Genomic DNA, 24,379 nt, shown 5'->3' with positions numbered 1-24,379 from the left:
GGCTTTGAATTACTGTGCATATACTGTACTACTTTGCCATGCACTTTAAAACTGAAATATGCTACTACAAAGGCAAAAGGAATAAAGAATTGAAAATGTAGGCTATTTCCATTCAGTCTTGAACTTGTAACAACATAAAAATTCAGAAAAATGCTTCGAATACCTGAAAAATGCTTTACATTGCTCAGTTTGCACCATCATGAACTATTTATGGGTGCATATATCATTACTATACATGTAGGTTGTTTATTTACTGTTGTCTAAACAAATTACACATGATCATCTCTTTCGTGCAACATTCCATTTGTTTGACGGGCACAGCCATGCATTGTTTTATATTGTTGGCATTAATTACAAATAATTATTTATAAAATAGAGGTTGACATACCCATGCCATTTAGTGTAATCATAATAGCTCATGCTTGTGAGTTTGCCAATGCTCTCCACATTGGCTGACATGCTTGCATTAAGCCAGGACGGTTTAAACACTAAACAATAATACCAGAAGTAAGGAACAAAAACATAAATCTAAAAACAAAAGAACTGAAATATTATGTTGATAAACTGAAATGTTTTAACTGTCACCCCACCGCTGCCTACATGTGATTTGCTGCCTGACTTAACTAAACCTAACCATGACACCAATAATCTTTGCAGATGTATAGTTAGGTATGCTGCATGTTACCATATTATTTAAAAACAAAAAAAAACTCTTACTACTTTAAGAGCCATACTAAACTGGACATGGCTTCAGAGAGAATGTTACTGGGAATGTCATATAATTTCTCATCATTCAGAAAATGTATAACTTTATCAATCATAATTAGTGGTTTCCACTGCTGTATTTGAACTACAACTTTTACCATCACTTAAGTTTCTTATTCTGCCCAATTCTGAAAATTCTACTTACGTTATTAAAAAGTTCCAATGTCAGTTTGGAAGATTCATAAAAGGCCCAAAAGTGATGTTTTATGATATTTATTTAATTTCAAAAATGGATTTCTTCAGGCAATGTTTAATAACGAATGGTTTTCTCTGAATTTCTCAATTTACACCTTACAACTGAATAACACATGAAAACTCTTGTTCACTTTCACATATTTATTTATTTATTAATGTTTATGGGAAAAGTTTTAAATGTTTTTAATGATAAAAGGCTGGTGGGGTATCCAGTTATGGTTAACTGGTGTAATGGTTTACTACTGCATGTGTATCTTAACCAGGAAACACAGAAACCTTTTATCAAAAATACTTCCTCAAAGCTGTGTCATGTGATCAGCATTTTGAAGATTCACATTATCAGCAACTACCCATACATGTTTTGTATTTTATCAAAGTTTCCTGGTTAATTTACTTTCATAAACTACCACTATCAAATGTTCTGCAATGTTTCAATCCATAACCAGACATTAACATCTTCCATTAATTAACCTCACTATTGTCTGGGAATTAATACAACTGAACAAAAAAACAAACCAAACACGCGACAAAATTAAAAAAATTAGTAAATAAACAAACTACTCCACCAAATGGTAAGTCTTACTTGTCAAAATTAAACTTTCACCACATTGATTTATTACGTGTAATTCTAAATCAAATCCAAATGGCACAAATGAACATCAAATCACTAAAATGTACACTTGTCCCAAGCACTGCTGATTCTACACCATGAGCGGGCCACACTGTAAGCATTTCCCCAACACTCTGAGCTTAACCACATAGCTCACCTCTGAAGTTTTGTGAGTCAAATACAAAAGAATTTCACAGCATTAAATGTGCTGAAATAATGAGATTCAGTTTTCACCCTTCTAAAGTAACCGTAGATGGTTACTGCATTGGGAAGTCCCATATGTTCCAGTAAACAAAGTAAATGTTGATCATTCCAAAAGACAATTCAAATATTTTAATTGCGATAAAGATTCTGAAATTATCAGTGGTGAAACAAATGAACTAAGGTAAATAATTGGTAATGCTCACAATACGTTTTTAAGTTCTACGATCTCTACAAGGCTCCCATGATGTTTCAGCTTCATGTAACTACACCTGCGTTCATTCACCTGTATGCCGGGAGTGCCACCACAGCTTTGAAATTGATTGATCTCTCTCTATAGCTACATGTACATAACAGTGCTTCACAATTTAACTCACATGTACTGTGTATATCAGACGGTGTTTTGCATGCTCTAGAACTCTAAAACTAAAAGCTCAACTAAATGTCAAAGACACTGCATGAACAAAAAAATCAATAGTATTAGGAAATGTTGCTGGGAAGTCAGACAAAAGTGGCATTTCTCTGGAATGTTTCCTCTACATTTTTCTGTACACTGCATAATCTTGGAGCCCCCATGTGCTTGCGGCCAATGGCTTCTCCATGCAAGCAACCAGCAATACACATGTCTCAGATCATGCGCCAGATTTCCACGAGTGAGTTGCATTGACAGTGCAGATGGATAGACAAAGCTTCCAAGAAAAGTCTGCTTGAAACTCATGCAAATGTTTTGTGTGAACAAGGTGTAAATCCAGGATTGTGTACTGATCACTGACACATCCTTATTTTCAGTAACAGAACATATGTAATGGCAGAGCGAGGCTACGAGGCTTAATCCTAGACACAAGACAAAGCTTAAAGCCTGTGTAATGTGCTCCTTCTGATCTTTCATACACCAGCCCGCACAGCAGCAACACAATTTACATCTTAAGAATAAACATATACCCTAAATGACCCAAAATTTCATCCATGGCTTAGTTGCTGATTTTTCCCCCGATTCTGGGAGTTCTATTGATTTTAGAAAGGTGTTTTGAGAGGTGTTTGGAAGGTAGGATGATATCTTAATAGGAAAATGTAAATTTTAGCACTAGAAGTTATATCTCGTGACATTCATTTTGGATCCAAAAATGCTCTGTTGTGGTCGAATTTTTTGGTTATTTAGGGTATATATGGTGTTTTATGGAAAAAAGAATAAATCTGGGATTCTCGCTCATTCAAGCTTTGAAGAGTAGAGCTGCACTACAAGGTAAAAATATAAGACTGTGCTGTGGAGGGAATGAATGAGGAGTCAGTAGAGTGAGTAAATGGTCTGAAATAGTCCAATAAAGACATCCCAATAAAAAAATTACTACCAAATTACTAGGTGAAGTTCCTTTTGCATTATCAGCACTCATTTAAATTTGCTATTTTGAAAGACACAAGTTCACATCAAAGTGATGGAACTTTATAAACATAAAGGAAATCATATGTAAATAAATTTTCACTAGGATGCTTCTCTTGGGCTACTTCTATAAGCAGCGTATTCCTGCCCAGCAGGGTAATGTTAGCCCGTGACCAATCAGTATGTCTGGAAAGCATGCTACCAGTTCACTGCCACCCATACCTCATGAATATTCAAGAGGTATCAGTGAAAATACTAACCTGGGAATGAACACTGGAAATGGACTGTCGATTAGTCCTTTGGGAGGCAGCCACATATGCCAAATACTGGATAACTTTCTTGGTATTTTCAGTTTTGCCGGCACCAGATTCACCTCTGTAACAGAAATGATGAAGATAATTAGTAAAACTTTAACCATCTCCATGGAATAATCCCAAGTAATCATTACCATACAGATGTGACTTCGGTTTTAACAAGGTGTAGGTATGAATTTGACATGGTTCACATACAGTAAAGTCCAAGTATAAAAAAAAACAAAAAAAAAAACATGCTAAATGTAGTTCCTGGACATTTGTATGTATAAATGTGAAGCTGTACTGATGGGCTGTTAGTGCATAAGTACTTAACAGCGATATGCATGAATCATTTATCTATATGTCACCTCCAACAAGGAGATTATGTCTGTCAGTCTGTGAGTAACTTTGCTGAAAAAGCCTGGGTTAAGGACCGAGCAATTAAATTTTGGGTGATCTAAATCAGGACTCAGAAATGCAGAGTACTGTCCCTTTGTAGTGTGGGAGTTTTGACACTAAGTTGTGGAAGATTTGTACTCCTAAAGTGTCCTTGTATGTACTTGTATATATGCATGTACACGTAGATTTCAACGTGAGGACCATCTGGAGATGTCTCTACCTGGACTACATAGAATCTTAATCCCACAAGCGGTAGACATGTAATCAAGACATTTAAAGCCATCATGAATTTCATTTTCAGCAGCAATCTGAAACTTGTCATGGACAATTATGTGTGTAAGTTCCACAGTTCCGTAACTTGTGATACGTCGCCAAAATTATACCTGGGTCATGACCTATGAATGATATTTGTAAATAATAAATGAGACTGTGTGTAGCAGTAACATCTGTCAGGAAGTTGAACTGTCACAACAGTACACATATCACCCTAGCCTGGACTCAAAACAGCACACCCATTGTGACTTACTTAGCATGCAGGCACACGTACATGGAGACTGTTTTTATTGTATTGGTACATTTGTTCATAAGTCTCACATCTGGCACAAGTTTTATACCTGCCACTGAGCCCTAACTAGGTAATCAAGGTAAGAAATCAATACGGCCCAGTACAAAGGCCTGTACAGACAACCTGCTTCTGACTAGGCCTTAACAATAAAATACCTCCCTGTTTCATATGTATAAAAATGCAAGATTCCCTGATTGCTGTTCAAAGGATTGTATGTTTTTGCACAAGGAACTGCACTGCCCTGGTTCACTAGCCTTACCACGTTGAAGAAATCAAGTTGTGTCTTAAAATCATTATAAATGAATATCAACAAGAATTTAGTATACAATGTGCCAAAAGCATGGTGTATGAAGCCTAAAGAATTACAGGCCATGTATGTGTATGTGTCAGACTTGTAACAGCCAAGCATAACCCGTGTAGGGTACCAAGTACAGTGTTATGGGGAGATTCAGAACAAGCACAGATCGATACACAGTTCAGACGATCGCATGGAATACTGTACAAAACAAACCGTGTGTGGGCAGATCCTACCTGAACTGAAATATCAGTCAGAGCTACCTATGAATAGGTTTACCATTCCTGTTTTGGCAAAAACCTAATTGCAAAACATAATAAGTAAATATTAACTGACAGTGGCGATGTAAACGTGAAATTCTTTAGTATCAAACACCAATCAAATGAATAAACAAGCAAATATTATACCGGCGCATTAACTTTCTCTTAATGATGCTATTAAGCAGGAAAAAGAGAAACAACCACATGTATGTGGACAGTCACATATATACTGTAAATCATCTAATTTTTAAGATCTATTAATGGTGTTGAAAGCAAAAATTTACATAAATTTCCTTCTCAGTTAATTGTTTTTTTTTGTGCAAAAGTTAAAATATGTATATGTTAATGTTGTTCATTAGATGGACTAATCATGTGAGAAAAGAGAAACGGAGTACTAGTATGCCTGTAACAGTTACATGTATAATAGCTAGAAGGAGCAGATCAGATGTCCCCAAAACTGGTAGGATTACATTAATATAAAATCTCACTTCATCTGCTTCTATATGAAGGGATTGCTTGTGTGCATGGGTATTGTAAAATGTATGTTTTAGATACAATGCCACAACATATGGATCTGTTGCCAATAAACTATATATAATAACATACATGTACATGTGTTTCAGACTCATGCTGCACTCTATAAATACTAAATCTAGCTCATGTAGGGTTAAGCTAGTGTTCATTAGCATTCCATTATCTTTGTGTGCACAAGGACTGACAAACAATAACCAGAGAAATGACAACTTAATGGTGTACTTTAATAGTTTTACACACAATGCATGGATAAGGTACTAAATTAACACATGATAATTATCCTAACCATTGGCTTAATTATGGGAATAAAGTTGTTCACTGCAGGTCAAGTACAGTTTGCCAAATGTTACATCAAATTATTTCATTCTCAAAATTTCTAATAAAGATCTTAATTTCTTCACAAAATGAAAATCCGATAATGTGCAATTTAGGAAGCCAAGCCTGGGAATGTGAGACGATTACATATTCATCTATTTGCATACTATATGGACAGGCCAGAGCTCACACTGCAGGCGCATGTACATTCACACTGCCCACACAGTGCTTATATCAGTAGTGAAGGGGAAACAGATCAGCATGGCACAAGCTCTAGAGAAAGATTATACAGGTCCTATCATTGCACATTTCCTTCACACTTCTGACCCCGGAAACTCCAGTCAACAAGCACTCCAGGCTAAAAGCTGAATAACAAAACCTCTCATGGGCCGGTGCTTGCTTTAACTTAACAGTACCTGTACCTTGTTACTGAACGGCACTCCCGAATATACATCTCCCATATATACAAGATTGGTTAATTTGACCACAAAAAATATTAGTAAAATCATGTTCATGCACCATATGCATATACAATTTTCCAAACATTTTAAGCAATTTTATATTTATTTATTTATTTCATTGGTGTTTTACGCCATACTCAAAAATATTTCACTTATGCAACAGCGGCCAGCATTATGGTGGGAGGAAATCGGGCAGAGCCCGGGGGAAACCCACGACCATTCCCAGGTTGCTGGCAGACCAGCAACTTTATAACTACCATACATAATATGTATTTTGAACAGACAACACATCTTGGTCGCAAATCATTAAAAACGTGTTGCAAATCATTAAAAAGGCCTCAATAAATTTAGAGTATGTAAATTATTTTCTGCTTTGTACATCCAGGTGTACCTTGTGCATGTACCCTTTCTTAACTTTGATAAACTAGTGGTTTTAGAGCTGCTGGCTAAATTAACTTTCTTTAGAGCCTTCTCACATATTTGCAGCTTGTAAGGTTAAATATCTGATGTCCATTTTATAGCTACAAAGAGTGTGCTGAACTAAACTATAGATGTTGTGTACAGCCAAAGAGGCCATCCAGTGTGAATTATTACTGTTTGAGTGAAGCAGAGCTATGCCACCCTCAGTGATGACTACATGCATGTGAAGTCAACCGTGACAAAATTCACACAAATCCTCGGTATTGAGGCTGTGCAAGTCCACTACCATATATGGTAAATATGTGTATATCATGTTGGAAGTGGTTTATGGACCCTATGGTTGACAAACCCTTTGGCCCCGGTGTAGTAGTTACATGAAAGTGTGTTTTTGTGGTTAGTTGACCCGGGATGGGCTGAGTTTTAGGTAGGGAGAAAATCAGTGTGTCTGTGGGCAGATTATCTGTATGCACGAAGCAGGAATATAGGTCAGTCTGTAAAAGCTGTTTTGTAAATGCAGTTCTGCCGCTATGACCAGGTATAAGCCTAGCCAAGAAACATGTGACACATCACTACAATATTTGACAAATATTCAGACTGATGAATAGCTGACAGATGTCAACTTATGTCAACCAATTACATGTACATACCACCATTAACTATATATATATATACTGTCTTTGAAACCATCTGTAGTAGATGACGAACTGGCAAAATGTTTTACAAAAAAAAAATTTCTTTGAGATGTTTAGGATGAAGTAGAACATGCAGATGTTTAGTACGCTGGAACACTATGACACACTGTTCATGTACTACCTACCACCATGAGATACACATGGACATGTTATAAATGATAACCTCCTGTAACTTCCTGTTACACATTTTGCTTCACATACACACAAGCTCTAGAAGTTTAATGTCTTAGCATGATTATGCATGTATTATGTACCAAAAAGGAATGTTGATTGTAACTACACGTCTTGATTGAGTCCACATGTCTTCAATGCCTTGTGCACAAAGGTACTGCAAATAGCCACAAATGAACATGTGCATGGTTGCCGGTCACAAGTGAGACATATATATGTGTATACAGTGTCTGAGGTGTCACAATTGTTGGAGTGGCAGTCAGTCAAGAGTTCAGCATAAATTTGGGGGCAGGTACATGTAAGTCCAAACACACTTGACATTTTCAGGTGTAGACAGGTAAGTTCTCCAGTTCAGTGAGATCAGAAGTCTGCAGATGCACACACTCCTGTACAGCAACGCAGCTCTGTATTACCTCTGACATGACTAAGAGGACATGTAGCCATTATGTCAAGCTATTTAGGACTTATATAGGCTGCCCAACCCCCCTTGAGTGGCTTATCACTGCACATGAGTGTGTGCACAAGTTGTTTTTTGTGTGTGTGTGTGCCTAAGTTTAGATGAACTACATGTAGTGTATGGCCAGATGGGGATACATGTGGATTGTGCACATCTACAGTATGGACAGGTACACTGTCATACTAAAAAACTTTATGATAAAAGTTTCAACATGCTTAGCATCTGGGTCTATAAACTTTTAACAAAGCCACACCAATAAAATGTCCTTAACAGGAAGATCTGAAGTTGCCCATGAATATTCCACCCTAGCACCACTCCACATTTATATCTGTTCTGTGCATGGACATGTCACTGCACAATAACACATACCAGGTTAAGATCAAGTAATTTGTTGTCCTGTAACACATGTCTATGCCTAGCTCTAGAAAAATAATCACTTTAAGCACACCATAAAAATCCGTCAAACGGAGATATACTATTATGCATGTGTGTATCTGCACAAAATTATTTGCACTGAAATACTATCCACTGAAACCCTCCACTTGTTGGTGCACTCGTTATTTTGGAAGTAAAATGTAAATGTACACTGATCCAAGATAAATTGTGTTTTAGTGCACTCAGGTAGTGACATATGCCTGACATGTATGAATGTTGAAAGCAAACAGGTCGCATGTACACTTCCAGCTTAAGGACACTTACAAACATAAAAGTTACACTTCAGGTCATCTGAAATGCACTCCAGGCTAAATGACACTTCTGACAGATGTAGCGCTCTCTAACAAACACATCCTTAAGTGTCACATAATGTTCCTGCATGTACTTATGTAGTATCCAGTGAAACTCTTTAAATTGTCACAATTTATACAATTAACCCAATTCTTCAACCTTTTCAATCCTCCACTGCAACCAATATTTTGAATCATTCTGAGAGAACTATGAGAAGTCCAAAACTAATTTGCAGTTTTATGAATCTTCCATCTTTAGTGACACAAAATAATCATTTTAGCATCATTTTTATAATTAGTGTATACATAAAAAAATCCACTTGAAAAAAGTGCTGTAGAGGTTGAAAAGGTTGAAGATTTGCAGTACAGTACTTATTTATTTACTTGATTGGTGTTTTACGCCATACTCAAGAATATTTCACTTATACAACAGCGGCAGTACAGTACTGATGTAATGCTTGACAGTTCTGTCCAAATTCATTTCATCTGTCAAAAGCGTCATGCACAATGTAGTTTAATCCAGGAAAGCTTGTACTCAAAGATTACAGTACACGAATCTCCATGTACCAGTTTAGATGCACAGTAATGTATTCATGCAAATGTCTTGCTATATGTGGGTCTATCATGTATGTGCACTAAGTTTGAAACTTGTCAAATAGGGAGGTGCATGTGCCAGAGGCCAGCTTGTCTTTCAATTCCACCAAGAAGATGGTTACAGTTTAAAGAACCTGGCTAACAAAGGCAAGACTATCGTGGCCAGGTGTTTACACCACTAAGGTGACATTTAGATTTTCTTGTCAATTCTACAGGCCCCTTTGTATCATTCCAGACATGAACGTGAAGTACTAAAATAAATCCCCACTGTGTATGTACCTACAGGGTTTAGTCTTCGCCCAACACCACTCTACACACTGGAGTCAATGCTCCAAGATTTACCTCAATGGACACCTGCCAGCCCACAACATCTACTGTACCTACACCAAAGGAGTTTAAATTACTGTACATGCCCTAAAAATTTTGCCCCTGACTAAGTTACTCATTTTGCCTGATTCTGAGAGTTCTGTGGATAGTTTTGACGTTTATCCTTTAGGAAAAATGTATGTTTCAGCACCAAGTGTAATATGTTATTACTCTTGCTTGCCTGCATTTCTAAAACTACTCAGATATGGCTGGTCAATTTTACCTGCAAACTATTAGGGCTTTACATGTACATGTATGGCTTTTAGTACTGTTTAAAACAAGAGTTTAAAAGTACAAGAAAGTACGACAAATCATTTTTGCTGGCTAAATGGAACAACAATACTTAATCTTCTGTCCATAAAGGGAAAAGGCATAAAAATTTCTCCATGTGGTAAAAGTTATTATCTCTTCCATGCCCCACCCCTTCAATCATTAACCAATAATGGTTTTTTGGGGTATTTTTTTTTTTTGGATATATACAGTAGGTAGATGTGCGTATGATGATGCCAGCCCTGCTCCAGGCCTTACCCCTATGGCCGCCCCCAGGATAACTAGGGTCAGGTCTGGTATGTGACACAGAGACAGCATTCCAAGCCTGTCTACCCCATTCAGCCCTACCCCCTGACTCCATCAGGCCTCAATAGGGTGACACAGCTCCATTACAGCTCCAGTATCCACACACATGCCTTACACAAGGATATCCATAGGCTGCATTAATTAATCAGCTGTACCCTTTTGAACCAAGTCGTCACACTTCTCATTAACTCTTGAAGTACCAACAGACAAGAAAGAACTGTTTAGTTATTCATTTAGCAATAAACCAGAAAACCTGTAACAGGCCTAAGTAGACACCTCAGACATAAATACTGTAGTCTGTCTTGTCTTTTGTTGTTTTTTTTTTTCTGTTTTCGTGTTGAAAACAGACACACCATTTGGTATAAGGCATCAGCATATGTATTTGCTCAAAACAGATGTATGTAGCGTTTATGTTTCCTTGTCAAAAGCATTCTTTTTGCCAAAGATTAAAGAATTCTTTGATCAACAGACTTTGGTACATTAAACTGTGGTCCAATTTTAAGTGACTTGTATTATTAAGACTGAGCTTTAGTTGTAATATTACATAATATAATTTATGAACACATTAGTGTATATAGCCAAGTGTTGGTTTATTTATGTCATCAGGGTATTGCACTGCTTGCTGGATGTAAAGCATGGAGCTTTATTGGTATCACTGAATAGATGTTAGTATACAGATAAATACATGTATATGAAGCCTAGACAAGAATTCTGAGAAATGCTATGAACATGTATACATATGATGGTACTGATTGGGTTTGAGGTATATATGCACAATGGAGAAAAGCTGTAGCACGATCCAGAACAACCAGTATGACACAGGTGAAGGTGTGTGCGTGCTAACAACAACAACAGGCTCGAACAGATTCTCCGTCGGTATTCCTCAGTGACTGGGAGCAAACTCAGTCTGGGGAGCAAATTGATTAACTTACGTGCAGAGGATGGACTGGTCCTCACGATCTGGTTGGGAAAAAAGAGAAGAAAAAAAGATTACAAATTTAATAGGAAAGAGATGAAGACCTGACAATCTGAGTCATCAATCAAGAGACAGCCAGCTTTGCCACATGGCACTGTGTACCCTCATCCTGACAATACTACATTGGTCATCCTCCATCGCTGCTATGATGGGAGGATTGGTCATGCAACTCATCATTACAGCTACTGACCAGTCTGTCCCACAGCAAACAAAGAGTGATGACCCATAAGTACAGTGGTGAAGTCAGGGTTATAAACACAGTGTGTACACATCAGGAATGATTTAAATAAGAGACAAAACACATTTGAATAAAATGGTAATATTTAATCTTATTTACATGTATTTATCTGATTGGTGTTTTACACTGTACTCAAGAATATTAAACTCGTATGATGATGACAAGCATTGTGGTGGGAGGAAACAGGGCTAAACCTATGACCAAAGGAAGCCAGTCTGAGCTGGACTTCAACTTACACCAGCAACATGGATTTATTTATTTATTTATTTATTTATTTATTTGATTGGTGTTTCATGCCGTACTCAAGAATATTTCACTTATACGATGGTGGCCAGCTTTATGGTGGGCGGAAACCGGGCACGACCATCTGGAGGCTGCTGACAGACCTTCTCACTTAGGACCAGAGAGGAAGCCAGCAAGATCTGGACCTGAACTCACAGCACCAGCCACAATGATGAGAGGCATTTAAGTGATCCTGCTATGCTAGCATGCTGAGCACTTGGTCACAAAGGCCCATGCTGTAAACAGACTGGGTATAATTTACACTTGGGCAGTATAGGCACATTTACAACCACTACATACCTGGTCAGGTAGCAGTTGAAAATTACATGTATCTGCTTTCTTAGTGAACACATTAACTCTGCACAGGCTGGTCATGTACATTCGCTTACATTTACATATATATATATATTTACGTACATACATTATGTGTGTGTGCACATTACTGTATTCAAATCTTTCACATATCACAGCCTGCGTTGATCACCTCAAAACAGCCTTAATAACTAGACCAAAAGAAGCCCATCTCCAAGTATGGCTACAATGGGGCTACCACATCTACACAAACACACAGACATATGGTTCAAAGGACTGTTTGTACCTTTCCTGGAGCTACATTTGCATGTGCAGGCTGATGTTATCTTAAAAAGCCTAAATTCATTTGATACACCTGCCAGTAGCTTCCTCAATTATTTGCACAGCTTGCCAATTAAACAAAGCTGGTTCAAAAAGCCTGATGCAAGCCTAATGGAGGGAAGTCTGGGCTATTGGTGCCCCTAGTTAAGAAGAATTCAGACAAACTGGAGGGCCAACAACTGTCTTCTTAACCATAACAGCAAAATTAAGTCAAGGTGCAGCTGCATGGTGTGGTGGAAGAGACAGCAGCCTTCACCTCTCAGCATCCTGACATGTACTTGTATGTGTGTAGGAAGCTGTGTCTGCTCATCATAAGCTAGAAACTACTGCTGACTAGTAACAAATGCTGAGGAGGGATACAGCTTGAGGAATGTAAGCAGGAAATAGATGTGGTAGGTTATCACTGGGGAGCATCAGAAGAGAGCCAACTTCCTATCACAAAATGACCCTCATCCAAACTCAGTATCATCTTTCTGAGGCTGTGATTTCGTCTACCAGTCCTGACGTTCCAAGTTATTACTCTATACCTATATGTACAAGTATTTAAAGGACATACATGTATATCACACCACTCAGTTTCCAGCTTTAACGAATGCTAAATTAGCCACCACTCCAACAGGCTGAGCTGTTTACACTGAGTTCAACTGAGATAATATTTCCTATCCAGGCTGCAATGTAGATTGACTTCAACTTCTTCCATATTGCTGCAAACCTACATGCCCTATAAAACGCCTTATCCACAGTATATTACAATTATTATTAATATAACCAAATCAAGATATGAAACAATTTTGATTAACATCAGCCACTTCATCAAAAGTTAATTTCTCACACCTATATGCAAATTCATATACAGTTATGAATTCAACGCAAGAGTAGATTTATTATACTCCTGTCCAGGTAGTGTAACCTAGATTTAAACTTTCCCACTGTGGTGAATTGTCTATTTCAAACTACCGCATATTTTTTTCCTAGAGAAATGTCAATCAAAGCTTCACATGTCTGTTGTATGTTACACAGTTTGTACACAGATATTCAATATTTAAAAAACATACTTATACGCATACATGTCTCTGGCAACAATCTCCCTATCCAAGACTATAAATATTAACCATTATAACACTATTTAGTCCACAATAAACACATGGTGCCTATAACCAGTTCGTTCCCATCCATTTCATACATGCACATATATCATACTACTGGGTTAAAACAATGGGCAAAATGTGCACTCCATGTGTGGATTGCAATACTGGTGATGAGTAGGACCTGAGTCAGCCAGTCCTACACTACACACCTCAGCAGTGTTACTCTGCCACCTCCAGAGCCTGTGGTTAACCTGCTGGCAGGTTATCCCAATTGTCACATCTGGACTGAATCCAGGCAAGGTCTGAGTCTAACCACTGACTTCACCTACATGTAGAGGAAACTGGGAGAGGACTACCACTTGCAGGTATAGAAGAATACATCTACAGTCTATCCATTAATGTGGCCTTGCACTGATGTAAGTTATATAGGGTAATCTGCATTTAAGCGGCACACAATGCAGCTTTTATAATGTATCAGACAAGTCATCTATTCCAAATGGTCAACAACTGTTTACAATGGGTCATTTGACGCAGCCGCTGAATGATGCAAAACATAAAGTGTAGATGTAACTTTTCAGATAATTAGCATGTACCTGAAGAATTGACTACGTTACTTTACTTCTCACCAGTACTTCTCACCTCCCCCCCCCACCCCAACCACTACAATGCATTATTTTAACTAATATATAATAAAAAAACTTATCATTATGTTTTGTATTAAAGGGTTCATAACTTAACTTTCCGGATCAAAAAGAAGGTTTTCAATGAACACTGTAGCAATATTGTTGACTAAGCAATGAGGTATGATGGAGCATGTATTTTATCAGTGAACCTGGAAACATGGATACCTGTCTGGCCACACCTTCTATCAAAATGGAACAGGAGAGAAAAAATGCCTAATAATAGATAAGGGAGATAAATGTTGACAAGAGCCCTGCACTGAAAATAAACACCCCGATCATCTGTGCAGCTGCAAGTCTTTATTTGAGTGTCTTGGGTCAGGTCGTCTGGGCCACCTCCCCATTTTACAGCAGTGACTAACGCACCGCGCAGCTGGGTGGCGGTAAAGCCACGCCTGGGAGGAGACTGTTGGGTGAGAGCTGCTGCCATTGTTTGGTTAACGAAATGCAGGTCTCTAAGTCTGCTGAGGTGGGGTGAAATGGTTAGGCTGGCAAGTCACTGGGTTACAATCTATATGTACCAGTCACTATTACCTTGTCAGGTGGTCCTGTGTGTGTATGGTTACAAGCCCATGGCCATACACTGAGTACAGTAACAACTATAATAGGTGATATCGGCAAGTTTTCAAGAACTGAAGACACCCTACCAAGTAATCATTCCCAGCAAAACATAACGTTGTTAACATTACTGGCTGTTATGTTCATCACATACAAGAAATCAGAGCATCATTACGTGTGCAGCAGTAGTTCTGCACTGTCAGGACAGTCAGCACTGCTGCACTTACATTCAAATATACATATGCAATCATGAGATGTGCCATCTCTAGACGGAAGTAGAAAAAAATCCTCTTCATTTCACTGTTATTTACTGTTATTGTATGCTGAGCTAATCGTGGTTCTGAAAATGAGATAATTGACCCCCATCTCATACCCCCACCCGTGTGTAGGATTGATCTATATGCCATCATGATGTGTATAGCCTGGGTTAATTGGTGTAGAGCACATGTATACCCCCGTTAAACGGGCTAAAACCAAGCTTCAGAATGCATGAATATTCACTTCCATGTACACACAGGTTTCAATATCATATGTCTTAGAGGACAAATATGCAAGTTTCCATACTTCATACAAGTATGACAGTGAAAAAAAAAAAAAAGCCTATTGATAAAGCTCCCACTGATACCCAGTCAGAGCCCTCAGAATACAAAGTCACTGATGGTGAGGAATACAAGCAGAGTGTGTGCATATCTGATATTCTGACAGTGGAGGTTTTAAGTCAGTGACTAAGATTTATTAATGTGGATAAGCCTCGGACATATCAGGACAGTATCTAGAGTCAAGTTACAGTTACATCTCCTATGTACCATTAGGTTCTCAGGCCCACGGTGCAAGTCTTTGTTCAGGGTGTTTGTGTGAAAAGGGCAAGGGGATGGATAGGGGTAGGGGTGGGGGTGGTGGCATTTTTGAGATTACTGTCCTGAATGAATACAACTTTATCACTCAGATGAATTTCTTTAAAAAATTACTTTGGTCAAGTTTTAGTAAAAAAGAAATCCCTTTCACCAGCTGTAATCGAACTTCAGCTGTAATCGAACGTCTTCAAAAAACCTGCTTAAGTGGGCCTATGAGAATCACAGAAAACATGTCACTTAAATACTGTTAAAGTTCAGGTGAAATACGTTACTATGATTGGTAAATCTTATGAACATTGAGATAACAGGGTTAATGATTACAGAAGGGCGGCAAAGGGGTGGGGGTCAGATCATCTTCATGATTTGGCATTTAGGTGTTGATATGTACAAGACTTTTCGCACATAAGACACCACATGGTTTAAAATTTGACCCTTGATCTCCAAAGGGGCGACAAGAATTAACCTAGGGTTTAACAAGCCAATGAAATGTTCATTATGTCCAAATGCTCTAGTGGCTATTATAAAAATACCTTAATGACAGCCTGCTTTGAGAGAGGTGAGGTATCAGTTACCAGACAGAAAACAGGTCTGTCCTCAGTGATCAATTACCCTCCCTAGAAACCTCTCGCTCAAATTTGGGCTTTCTTTAATAAATTACTTTTTTTCTTCTTTTTTGCTTTTCCCGGAGCAGTTCTTCTGAACTGAACACTGCCCACAAACCAGAGACATTTTACATGTAGGTCAACACAAGATAAGTCAATGGATTAGACACACAGGTACACTGAAAAGGATTTTTCAATAGTCCAGCAAGACTAATACAAGTAAATATGTACATGTATACTTTGAATCTTCAACCTTTTCAACCACTAAAATGAAATATATATACACCATTAGAATGAAAATGACGCTAAAGATGATTCGTTAGGGTCATTAAGATGCAAGCTTCATAAAACTGTGCACATTGTTTCTCGACACTCCATGCTTGTCTTAAAATATTTTAAATTATTGGTTGCAAAGGCAGCTGAGAAGATTGAAAAAATAGGGGGTATCCAGCACATGGTAAGATAATAGGGCAGTTTCACACAACAATGTGTGTTGGATGAGTATCCTTGCAACTTAAATTTCTGCTGTGTGTACAGGACTACAGCCATACAATATCAGTTCTTCTAAGCCATTTGAACACAAAGACAATCTGAGTTATGATGATTACTTTTTTTTATAAATTTATTAACATGACTACAACACCTGTGTGTAATGGAACTATGTAATGTGATTTTCTTTACAGACAATATTGCAGGGTGTTCAAAAGCAGCTACGACATCTGAAGAACATCTCTCAATGAAATACTCAAATCAGAGCTTTGAAAAATGTTAGATACATGTAGATACATCCATCAAACTGTGACATAGGCAGATGACAGCAAGAAAAACTTTAGCACAGCCCATGTTATAATAGACATAGGTACACCATCAGCGGTTTATCCTGTGAGAATCAAGAAAAAACTTTAGGTGGAATAGGTTAGGTTTAGACAAAATAAGGGTTGATAATTTAGAATCAGGCCCTGGAAGCAAAGAAAGACTGTGAAGCCATGAACAAACTGAATCTATCTGTAAAATACTGGTCCAATATAAAGTCAAAAACATCACCTGTAGGCCCTTCTCAATATTAGCTTGTTTTTCAGTTAAATGAAAGAAAATAAAATCACCCTGTTTCACAATTTACAACAATATTCATTTAAATGTATACCTTACATGCATAACAGAAGCCACTTCTTTTTCAATGTTTTGTTTATAAATGTACATATAGGTACAGTCACAGCCAGCTGCATTAATTCTGTAGATATCTGTGAATCACATACCAGTTGGTTTGTTCAACTCTACTGGCCAGACCACAATTCCAGCTGAATTTTTCAGCCTTGATGTCAACTACAATTGGACCAATGTACTGGATTCCACATTTTGGGAAGATCCCTCTTTAGTCAGGTGTATGGTACACGTACCCTGCATGAACATACATGTCTAACAAACAATGTGAGTAGCGACTAGTGTCAGATAAGTGGCTTACAAGTCTCGCAAAGTGTAACCTTTGTACCATCTTAGTTCAATGCTTCAAGTTATTTACGTCGAAGGAATGGCCAGGTTTTTTTTAACCCCCCCCCCCCTTCTTCCCCAGACACTGTAACACAAGGCCACGTAATGCCAGCAGGCTTTCTATTTTCAATCTTCCCACTCCTGTCCATTCAGACAGGCAAACAACTAGTGGCCTGGGGCAATTAGAGCAGTGCAGTGCATAACATCTGACAAATTTCATGTACACATGGTACACTGCTAGAGATTCTTCATAGGGAAAATATCTATGTATTGACCAGATCTTATTTTTGTCCATCTAGTTTGCTGTCAAACTCTTCAGCCATTATAAACAACACTTTAGCAATGTTGGAAAGGCCCAGTTCTGGCCTACACCAGGTGACTATTACGAACATAACAGCACATTGTTCTAATATCCTAATATTACCAGGGCCTAATCCGGCCTCAGAAAAGCAGGGTGGTGGTGGTGGAGGGGAGGGGGGGGGGGGGGGGGAGAATGGGGGATGGGAGGTGATGAGAGGACCACTGGTGAAGGGCCCCTCATTGTTGAATATTTCCGTTCTCATAAGGGCACATTTTAAAGGCCTTGGTTCCTACGATTGACCATCAACCCATGTGCACTTCACAACATGTACCTAGACCGAAAATTCAGTCAAAGGATGGCTAGTATTCACATATATGTGGAGAACTCTGCTTTCCCAGATGACATGTGCATCTGATCATCACATGGTATCATAGCTACCCCAGGCCATCATTTAAAATGGTTTGTTGGGGGTAACAAACCCTGTTTTTTTCAGTCGGGTCAGTCAGTCGGCATTTTTTGTTTTATTTTGTGAAAGTAAATTGAAAGTAATTCCCGGCCCGCATTATCTGAATGCTAACTGAATTATCGCGGGTCCAACTTTTGCCACCTGCTTCAGGGTATACATTTCCAATTTTAAATTTTCTTTAAAAACTTTGATGTTTTCATAACCAAGTTCTTTCACACCGAAGTCAAATATTCCTTCTTCCTTTTGGGTCCAACATTAAATTTGAGTAAATTTACGAACTTTAAATCTGAACAACTGAAGTTGAAAGGTATCCACTGCTTTCGCCACTGTGGCGAAGGGACAATTTTTTCAACGCAAAGAGCACTTCAAGGGAACGGCAGCATCCGGTAATCGGACGCTGAGAAGGGCTGGATTAGGCCCGGATTTTACCTCTTGAACACTGAATACTAAAATGTAGGAAAACTGCACAATTAATACGCTATTTCACATACATGTATTATAGATCATGTACACCTACATTTTATAATATTACATGCGGTCAATTTGTTTTGTGTACACATGCCCTAATTCCTCAACCTTTTTCATTTATGAAAGAGCAACTTTCAGTGCAATCCTGAGGGTTTTTAATTTGATTTTTCAGACTGGCTGGTTTCAGGGCATCACAAAATTATGATCTTAATAGTCCACACAAAATAATGACTTCAGAATATACTTGAATACACACTTTGCAAACATGCAAAAAAGGTTGAAGAATTACAGTATGAGTAAGAGTAACATTAAACTTGATATAAATGAACTTGCACTTTTGGTCAAAGTAACAGTACAATATACAGTATTTTATAAAAGCAATTACTTCAAGTCTCCAGAGAAAATTACACGTAGGTGGAAAATGAACAGGTTTTTCAGTGAATGAGAAAGCATGTAATGGGTACGTTAGCATATAGGTGGAATATGAAGTGCACACAATGTATAAATACATATTTATATGCACACTTGGCAAGTCCTCAGCTAATGTGTGAAGTCAAGTTGACCTGGACATGAACAAGTACAACAGCTGACTTAACACTGCTTCTCCCACCCTACACACCTCTGTGGCAAATCAGTGTAAACAGACCCGACAGTAGATACAGAGGGACTACCATAAGCATAAATGTACCTAAGGGCTGGTGAAGCTTGTGAGTTAGCATACAGGACATAAGTGTAACTTGGTGGTCACCTAATGATCTTGCGTCGGTGTGACACTTAACCACGTACATGTAGAAGTAATTCCATGGCGGAACCACTCACATTAGTCCAGATTACTGAGTGGGTAGTCGATTTCCTGTAGGAAATGTGCATATTCTGCTAAATTGTTGATTGAAGTGAACTTAAATCTACAATAAGATTAACTTTGCTAATAAATTACCAATGCTGTCATAAATGTACTTTTATATTGCATGCACCTCAAACTACAGGCAACTATCAAATGTTCAACAAGGAAAAAGGCATAGTCAAGAAGGCTTCAAAATGCTGTCTGATCATGTCAATTTGTGTTCATCTTGTGGATACCATTAAGGCCTATGTAAAGCACTTAACTGAGTTTTGACCGTCACAGTTTCACCTGAATCTACATAGAAATAGACATATAGAGTGATCAACGCAATGAACTGTAGCCTAAACTAAATCCTTTGAAGTTTCATGAATGCATTAAAATAAATCTTTGACTAACAATTGAGAATAGGCACTCATGGGGTGTGACAATGAAACAGCTTTAACCCCCTCTTGCAAACTACATGTTGGTGTACATAATGACATATATAAACAGGGCTCCCAGGCAATATCAGCTTTATACCTAGGGAAAAACTATATACAGTTCAAATCAATGGCTTAAGGAAGGTCACACTGAACCTTGGTGGCCAAAACTTACTGGTAAATCAAGACAGCCGCCAACCAGTCACATGTCATACAAAGCTGAACAGTGTCATTTGTGGCTTGGACAGCTTTCAATGACACCCCTACGTCAGTGCTCCTGAACGACTGAATTGCTGGCCAACTGCACTAAAGAATCAGTTAGGCGGAACACTTCTCTATTTGAGGGGGACAATCGTATCTCACTAAGGCTAGTGTGTAGCACTGCGCTACAGTCTGACCTTCCAGCAGCAGACAATGGTTTCAGCTCCACATAATACATACACTACGAAAAGTAAACCTTGAAAACAGCCTGTATCCTGAAATTCTGCACATACAATGCAGATCTTAACACAGACATATGTACATGCACTAGAGTAAACATGCGGTTTTTAATTTAGGAAGTTACAACACACTGATGTCCTTATGTTCCATGATGTCACTGGTTTACCAGAGTTCAGTCACTTACATGCATCTATATTTTACCATATCGGTACTCTATATATGTACAACGGATGCCAGAATTTCACTACTTTTGCACAATGAAACAAACAGCAGTAATGGGGAGCACAATTAACACTATTGTTTCAGATAACTATTGCATATATATTGGCCCATGTTCAATTTCACAGCATGACCCAAACATGCTGTAAAGTGATCACTTCAGGCCACAAAGGGAGATCATTTTGTATTGATGTCATATCTGGAAAACCTCACAAACTGTTGCCTGCTCAAAAATGTTCCTACACTTGCCATCCGACATGTTCACTGATAGCGGTTAACAAAGTTTTTACCACACATAAGCATGTAAGAGCATGACTGGCCTCACCTTGCAGCATGCTCCTGTAGGCAGTGTCTGTGATGGCGTATACATGAGGGGGGACTTCATGGCGCTTCTTGCCCTTGTACAGCTCTATAACTTTATCTGTATAAATGGGCAGCTTCTTGTAGGGGTTAACCACAACACAAAACAGACCTGAGTATGTCTGTAAACAAAGAGATCAATACATGCTGAATTACACAACAAAATACACTTGAATCAAAATAATTACATGTGTATATTCATGAAACAACAAGTGAAACAATAAAAATATATAAATATAAAAATGGAGCAATTAAAACATTCTCAAGACTTTTCCTCAATGAACAAACATACATGAAACAATATGTTAAAAAATAAACAATAAAAATGCTAAGGGCAAATAATATATTATACTGCTGTTCCTTTCAACTATAAAGCCTTTAGTATGTCCTGATTAAAAATAATGAAAAAACAAACCACTTTGTTTTAAAATCATACATAAGTATATTGATCTGCCACATCATTACGTAAATACATGTACCGGTACTCAAAATACGCTCCCCCACTAACCAACAAAATAACACTTTATGTCATAGATTTCCCAAACATCTAATAATGAAGTCTTATAAATGAATTATTACAGCTGTGTTTGTGTGCACGTGTCACCCTAACTTGGACGAATCAATAGAAAATAAACAATAGTCAATGCTATAAAGTATACATATACCTGTGTCCTTTTGTATACCGCAATTATAACAATACTGTTTTTCATTTCCATCCTCACAAACATAGAAATAACATAGGGGAACATTTCCTAGGTTATTAGTCCACATGTACATGGTATCACATTTCATTGTGAAATTATGCTTAATTGTTCATGACAATTTGTGGAACAAATGTTCACATGTGTTTCTATTTTTTTTTTTTTTTTTTTTTGGCAATCCACATACTGAACAATGATCTTTGGTTAGCCGAACATGATCATATATGGTATTGCTCTATGCTATGATCGCACATAATGGATATGGTAACAATTGTCAGCTGTGATCTATCTGACTGCAAGTAGGTCAACTGCATTCCACACAGGTGACAAACAGTACACTGCATGCTCCCTAGTCTATCAACAGCTACCTGGGGACTGCCGAGTAAAATCAAGTAAGATACCTCTCGTACTGAGATCTGATCAACCACAATTACAACTGATAATTTACTGAGCTAGGTCTGAGTGTTATTTATAGACAATTACACAGGTGTCAACCTTTGGGCATTTTCATGAGCTTTTTTTCCAGCTGTAATTACACCTGCCTCGGTGGACATAAAAGCCATCTAAATTGATTTGGAAAAAAATGCATGAATAAGACATTGGGATGGTAATTACCAAAATCCAGATTATCATGCATAACAATACAATGTCAGGGATAGAACTTTAAAAACTCTTCAAATTTCAGCTACATTTTAAAAACTAGAGGGAATTAATATGATTTCATGTCTATACCCTCATTACAAAGATGTCCAATTATACTACATGTAAGTACATGAAATTGTTAACAATTTTAGTTACATTACACACAACATTCGTTAATATGTATATTCCTAAAATGTCCAGATGTCATCAATCGCATGAAGTTAAGCAAACTTTTGTCACACGTGGAACTGACAATCTATTGCATCTGATTCTACAGTAACACTCACATCCACCTACTGATGTAGTCAATACTGCAGTCTTACTACATATTGTCAGTACATCAAAATCTTCTGGTAACGCTAGGTAATAGTACGGAACGGAGTAAACTCGTCAGTTTTGCAACACACATGTATTTAAAACCCACATCTTGAACATGATGGTTTCTGATCTGATCATGGGTAAAGATAACATACACGAAAATACAACACACCCATGAACAACTAACTATCCTGATTTAATATGTCATATCAACCTTGTTTTCTCAAACCAGCTTTAAATTTAATGCATACATTTAAAATTGCAATGTCATAATATGTCTAGGTATTTAATGCATAACAGAAACAAAGTTTATAGTTGTTGTTTATAGTTTTATTACGAGGTGTAATGAAAAGAGAGCAGGTAAAAGAAAGTGTAAAACAAACTTTGTTGTCTGGGTTGATGGGTACATGAGATGGGTTGGTAGGTATAAGTGAGTGGGTGGGGTTGGGTGGAGGGATGGGAAGGGCAGCTTAAAGGTGACAATGACAAGACAAATCTGAACTGTCCAGGATTTCTAAGTTTAATGTAACAGAAGACCTGGGAAGAAAATGTATTTGAAGCACAAAGTAATACTATCTGAGTTACTGCTAAAATCTGTAACTTTACACCCAACATATTGTTGCGCTGAAATCGTAAGACCATTTGGTTTGAAACCGGACTTTGTGGCCAAAAGAAAAAGGGGGTGGGGGGGAGGGGGTCACATAGCTACCTGACAAGGATGGTGTGACAGTCTTTACACACTTTACTTACATAGATAAGACCAGAGTAATATCTGTCTTTTAAGTTATGTAGCACAGATGCTTCGTTCAGGCAGGTCAGCTCGGCCATATCCTCAACTTTGGTGAATTTAGGAGGATTCATTTTCTGGATGTCATCTCTGTGAACTTTCATCTGCTTCCCAGACTCTTCGATTGTTACCAGAACTTCGTCCCCTTTGTCTTGTTTGACAGAGGCCATCACGAAACCATTTGTCTCGTGAGGCACCCATACTAGTTTCTTTGCTGACCATTCTGCTTGCGCTGCTGGGTCGTTGATCACATTCCTGTCAACGGCTAAATACCTCAATTCCGCTTGACTCAGCCCAGAGTAGTCCGTGTCAGCCATCTTGAATACAAGTGTGTCCTACCGGGTACGCACTTGTAGTGAAACACAGTAAAAGTACGTTACTAAACACTTGTTCGTTCCACCAGTACCCTGTCCAGTTTGTCGTATTTCCTTAGGAAATAAAACTGAGCTTCTCCGCGAAGCCGGGGTGCAAACGGAAGTCTTCTTTAACTGAATCATACACAGTGTGTGATCCAAACTCACTGCAGTGCCCCAGCCGCGACCGACAGCCAATGGGAGTGTCTCAGACTACCACGTGACATTCGGTGAAACCCCTCTCTCGATGAAAGGCACGCCCGGTCTTTATGAACAGGCTTGCGTAAATGATTTACCTTTGCGCTCTTCTGACCTCCACAATGGACTCAAGTCTATCTGGTTCAAAGGTGGGGCATCTAGAATCTTGCTTCAACTGTAAATGACATCGC

General features: G+C 38.2%; 1 protein-coding gene across 1 annotated transcript in view; it reads right to left on the bottom strand.

Annotated features, from left to right (window-relative positions):
* LOC135471463 (myosin-10-like) overlaps positions 1–24,163 on the bottom strand; it is a 56,846-nt gene extending 32,683 nt beyond the window's left edge. Inside the window, exons 1-4 of the mRNA XM_064750713.1 lie at positions 23,601–24,163; positions 21,155–21,311; positions 11,205–11,232; positions 3,410–3,524 (exon numbers count right to left, since the gene is read on the bottom strand). Coding sequence (XP_064606783.1) covers positions 3,410–3,524; positions 11,205–11,232; positions 21,155–21,311; positions 23,601–23,954 — 654 coding nt within the window. The 5' untranslated portion in view covers positions 23,955–24,163. The remainder of the gene's footprint in view (positions 1–3,409; positions 3,525–11,204; positions 11,233–21,154; positions 21,312–23,600) is intronic.
* Between the last annotated feature and the right edge of the window lie 216 nt (positions 24,164–24,379).

Source organism: Liolophura sinensis, chromosome 1 (genome assembly GCF_032854445.1).
Source record: "Liolophura sinensis isolate JHLJ2023 chromosome 1, CUHK_Ljap_v2, whole genome shotgun sequence".
Classification (NCBI taxonomy): Eukaryota; Metazoa; Mollusca; class Polyplacophora; order Chitonida; family Chitonidae; genus Liolophura; species Liolophura sinensis.
The sequence above is the reverse complement of the archived record's forward strand: the minus strand, read 5'-3'. Positions and strand labels throughout refer to the sequence as shown.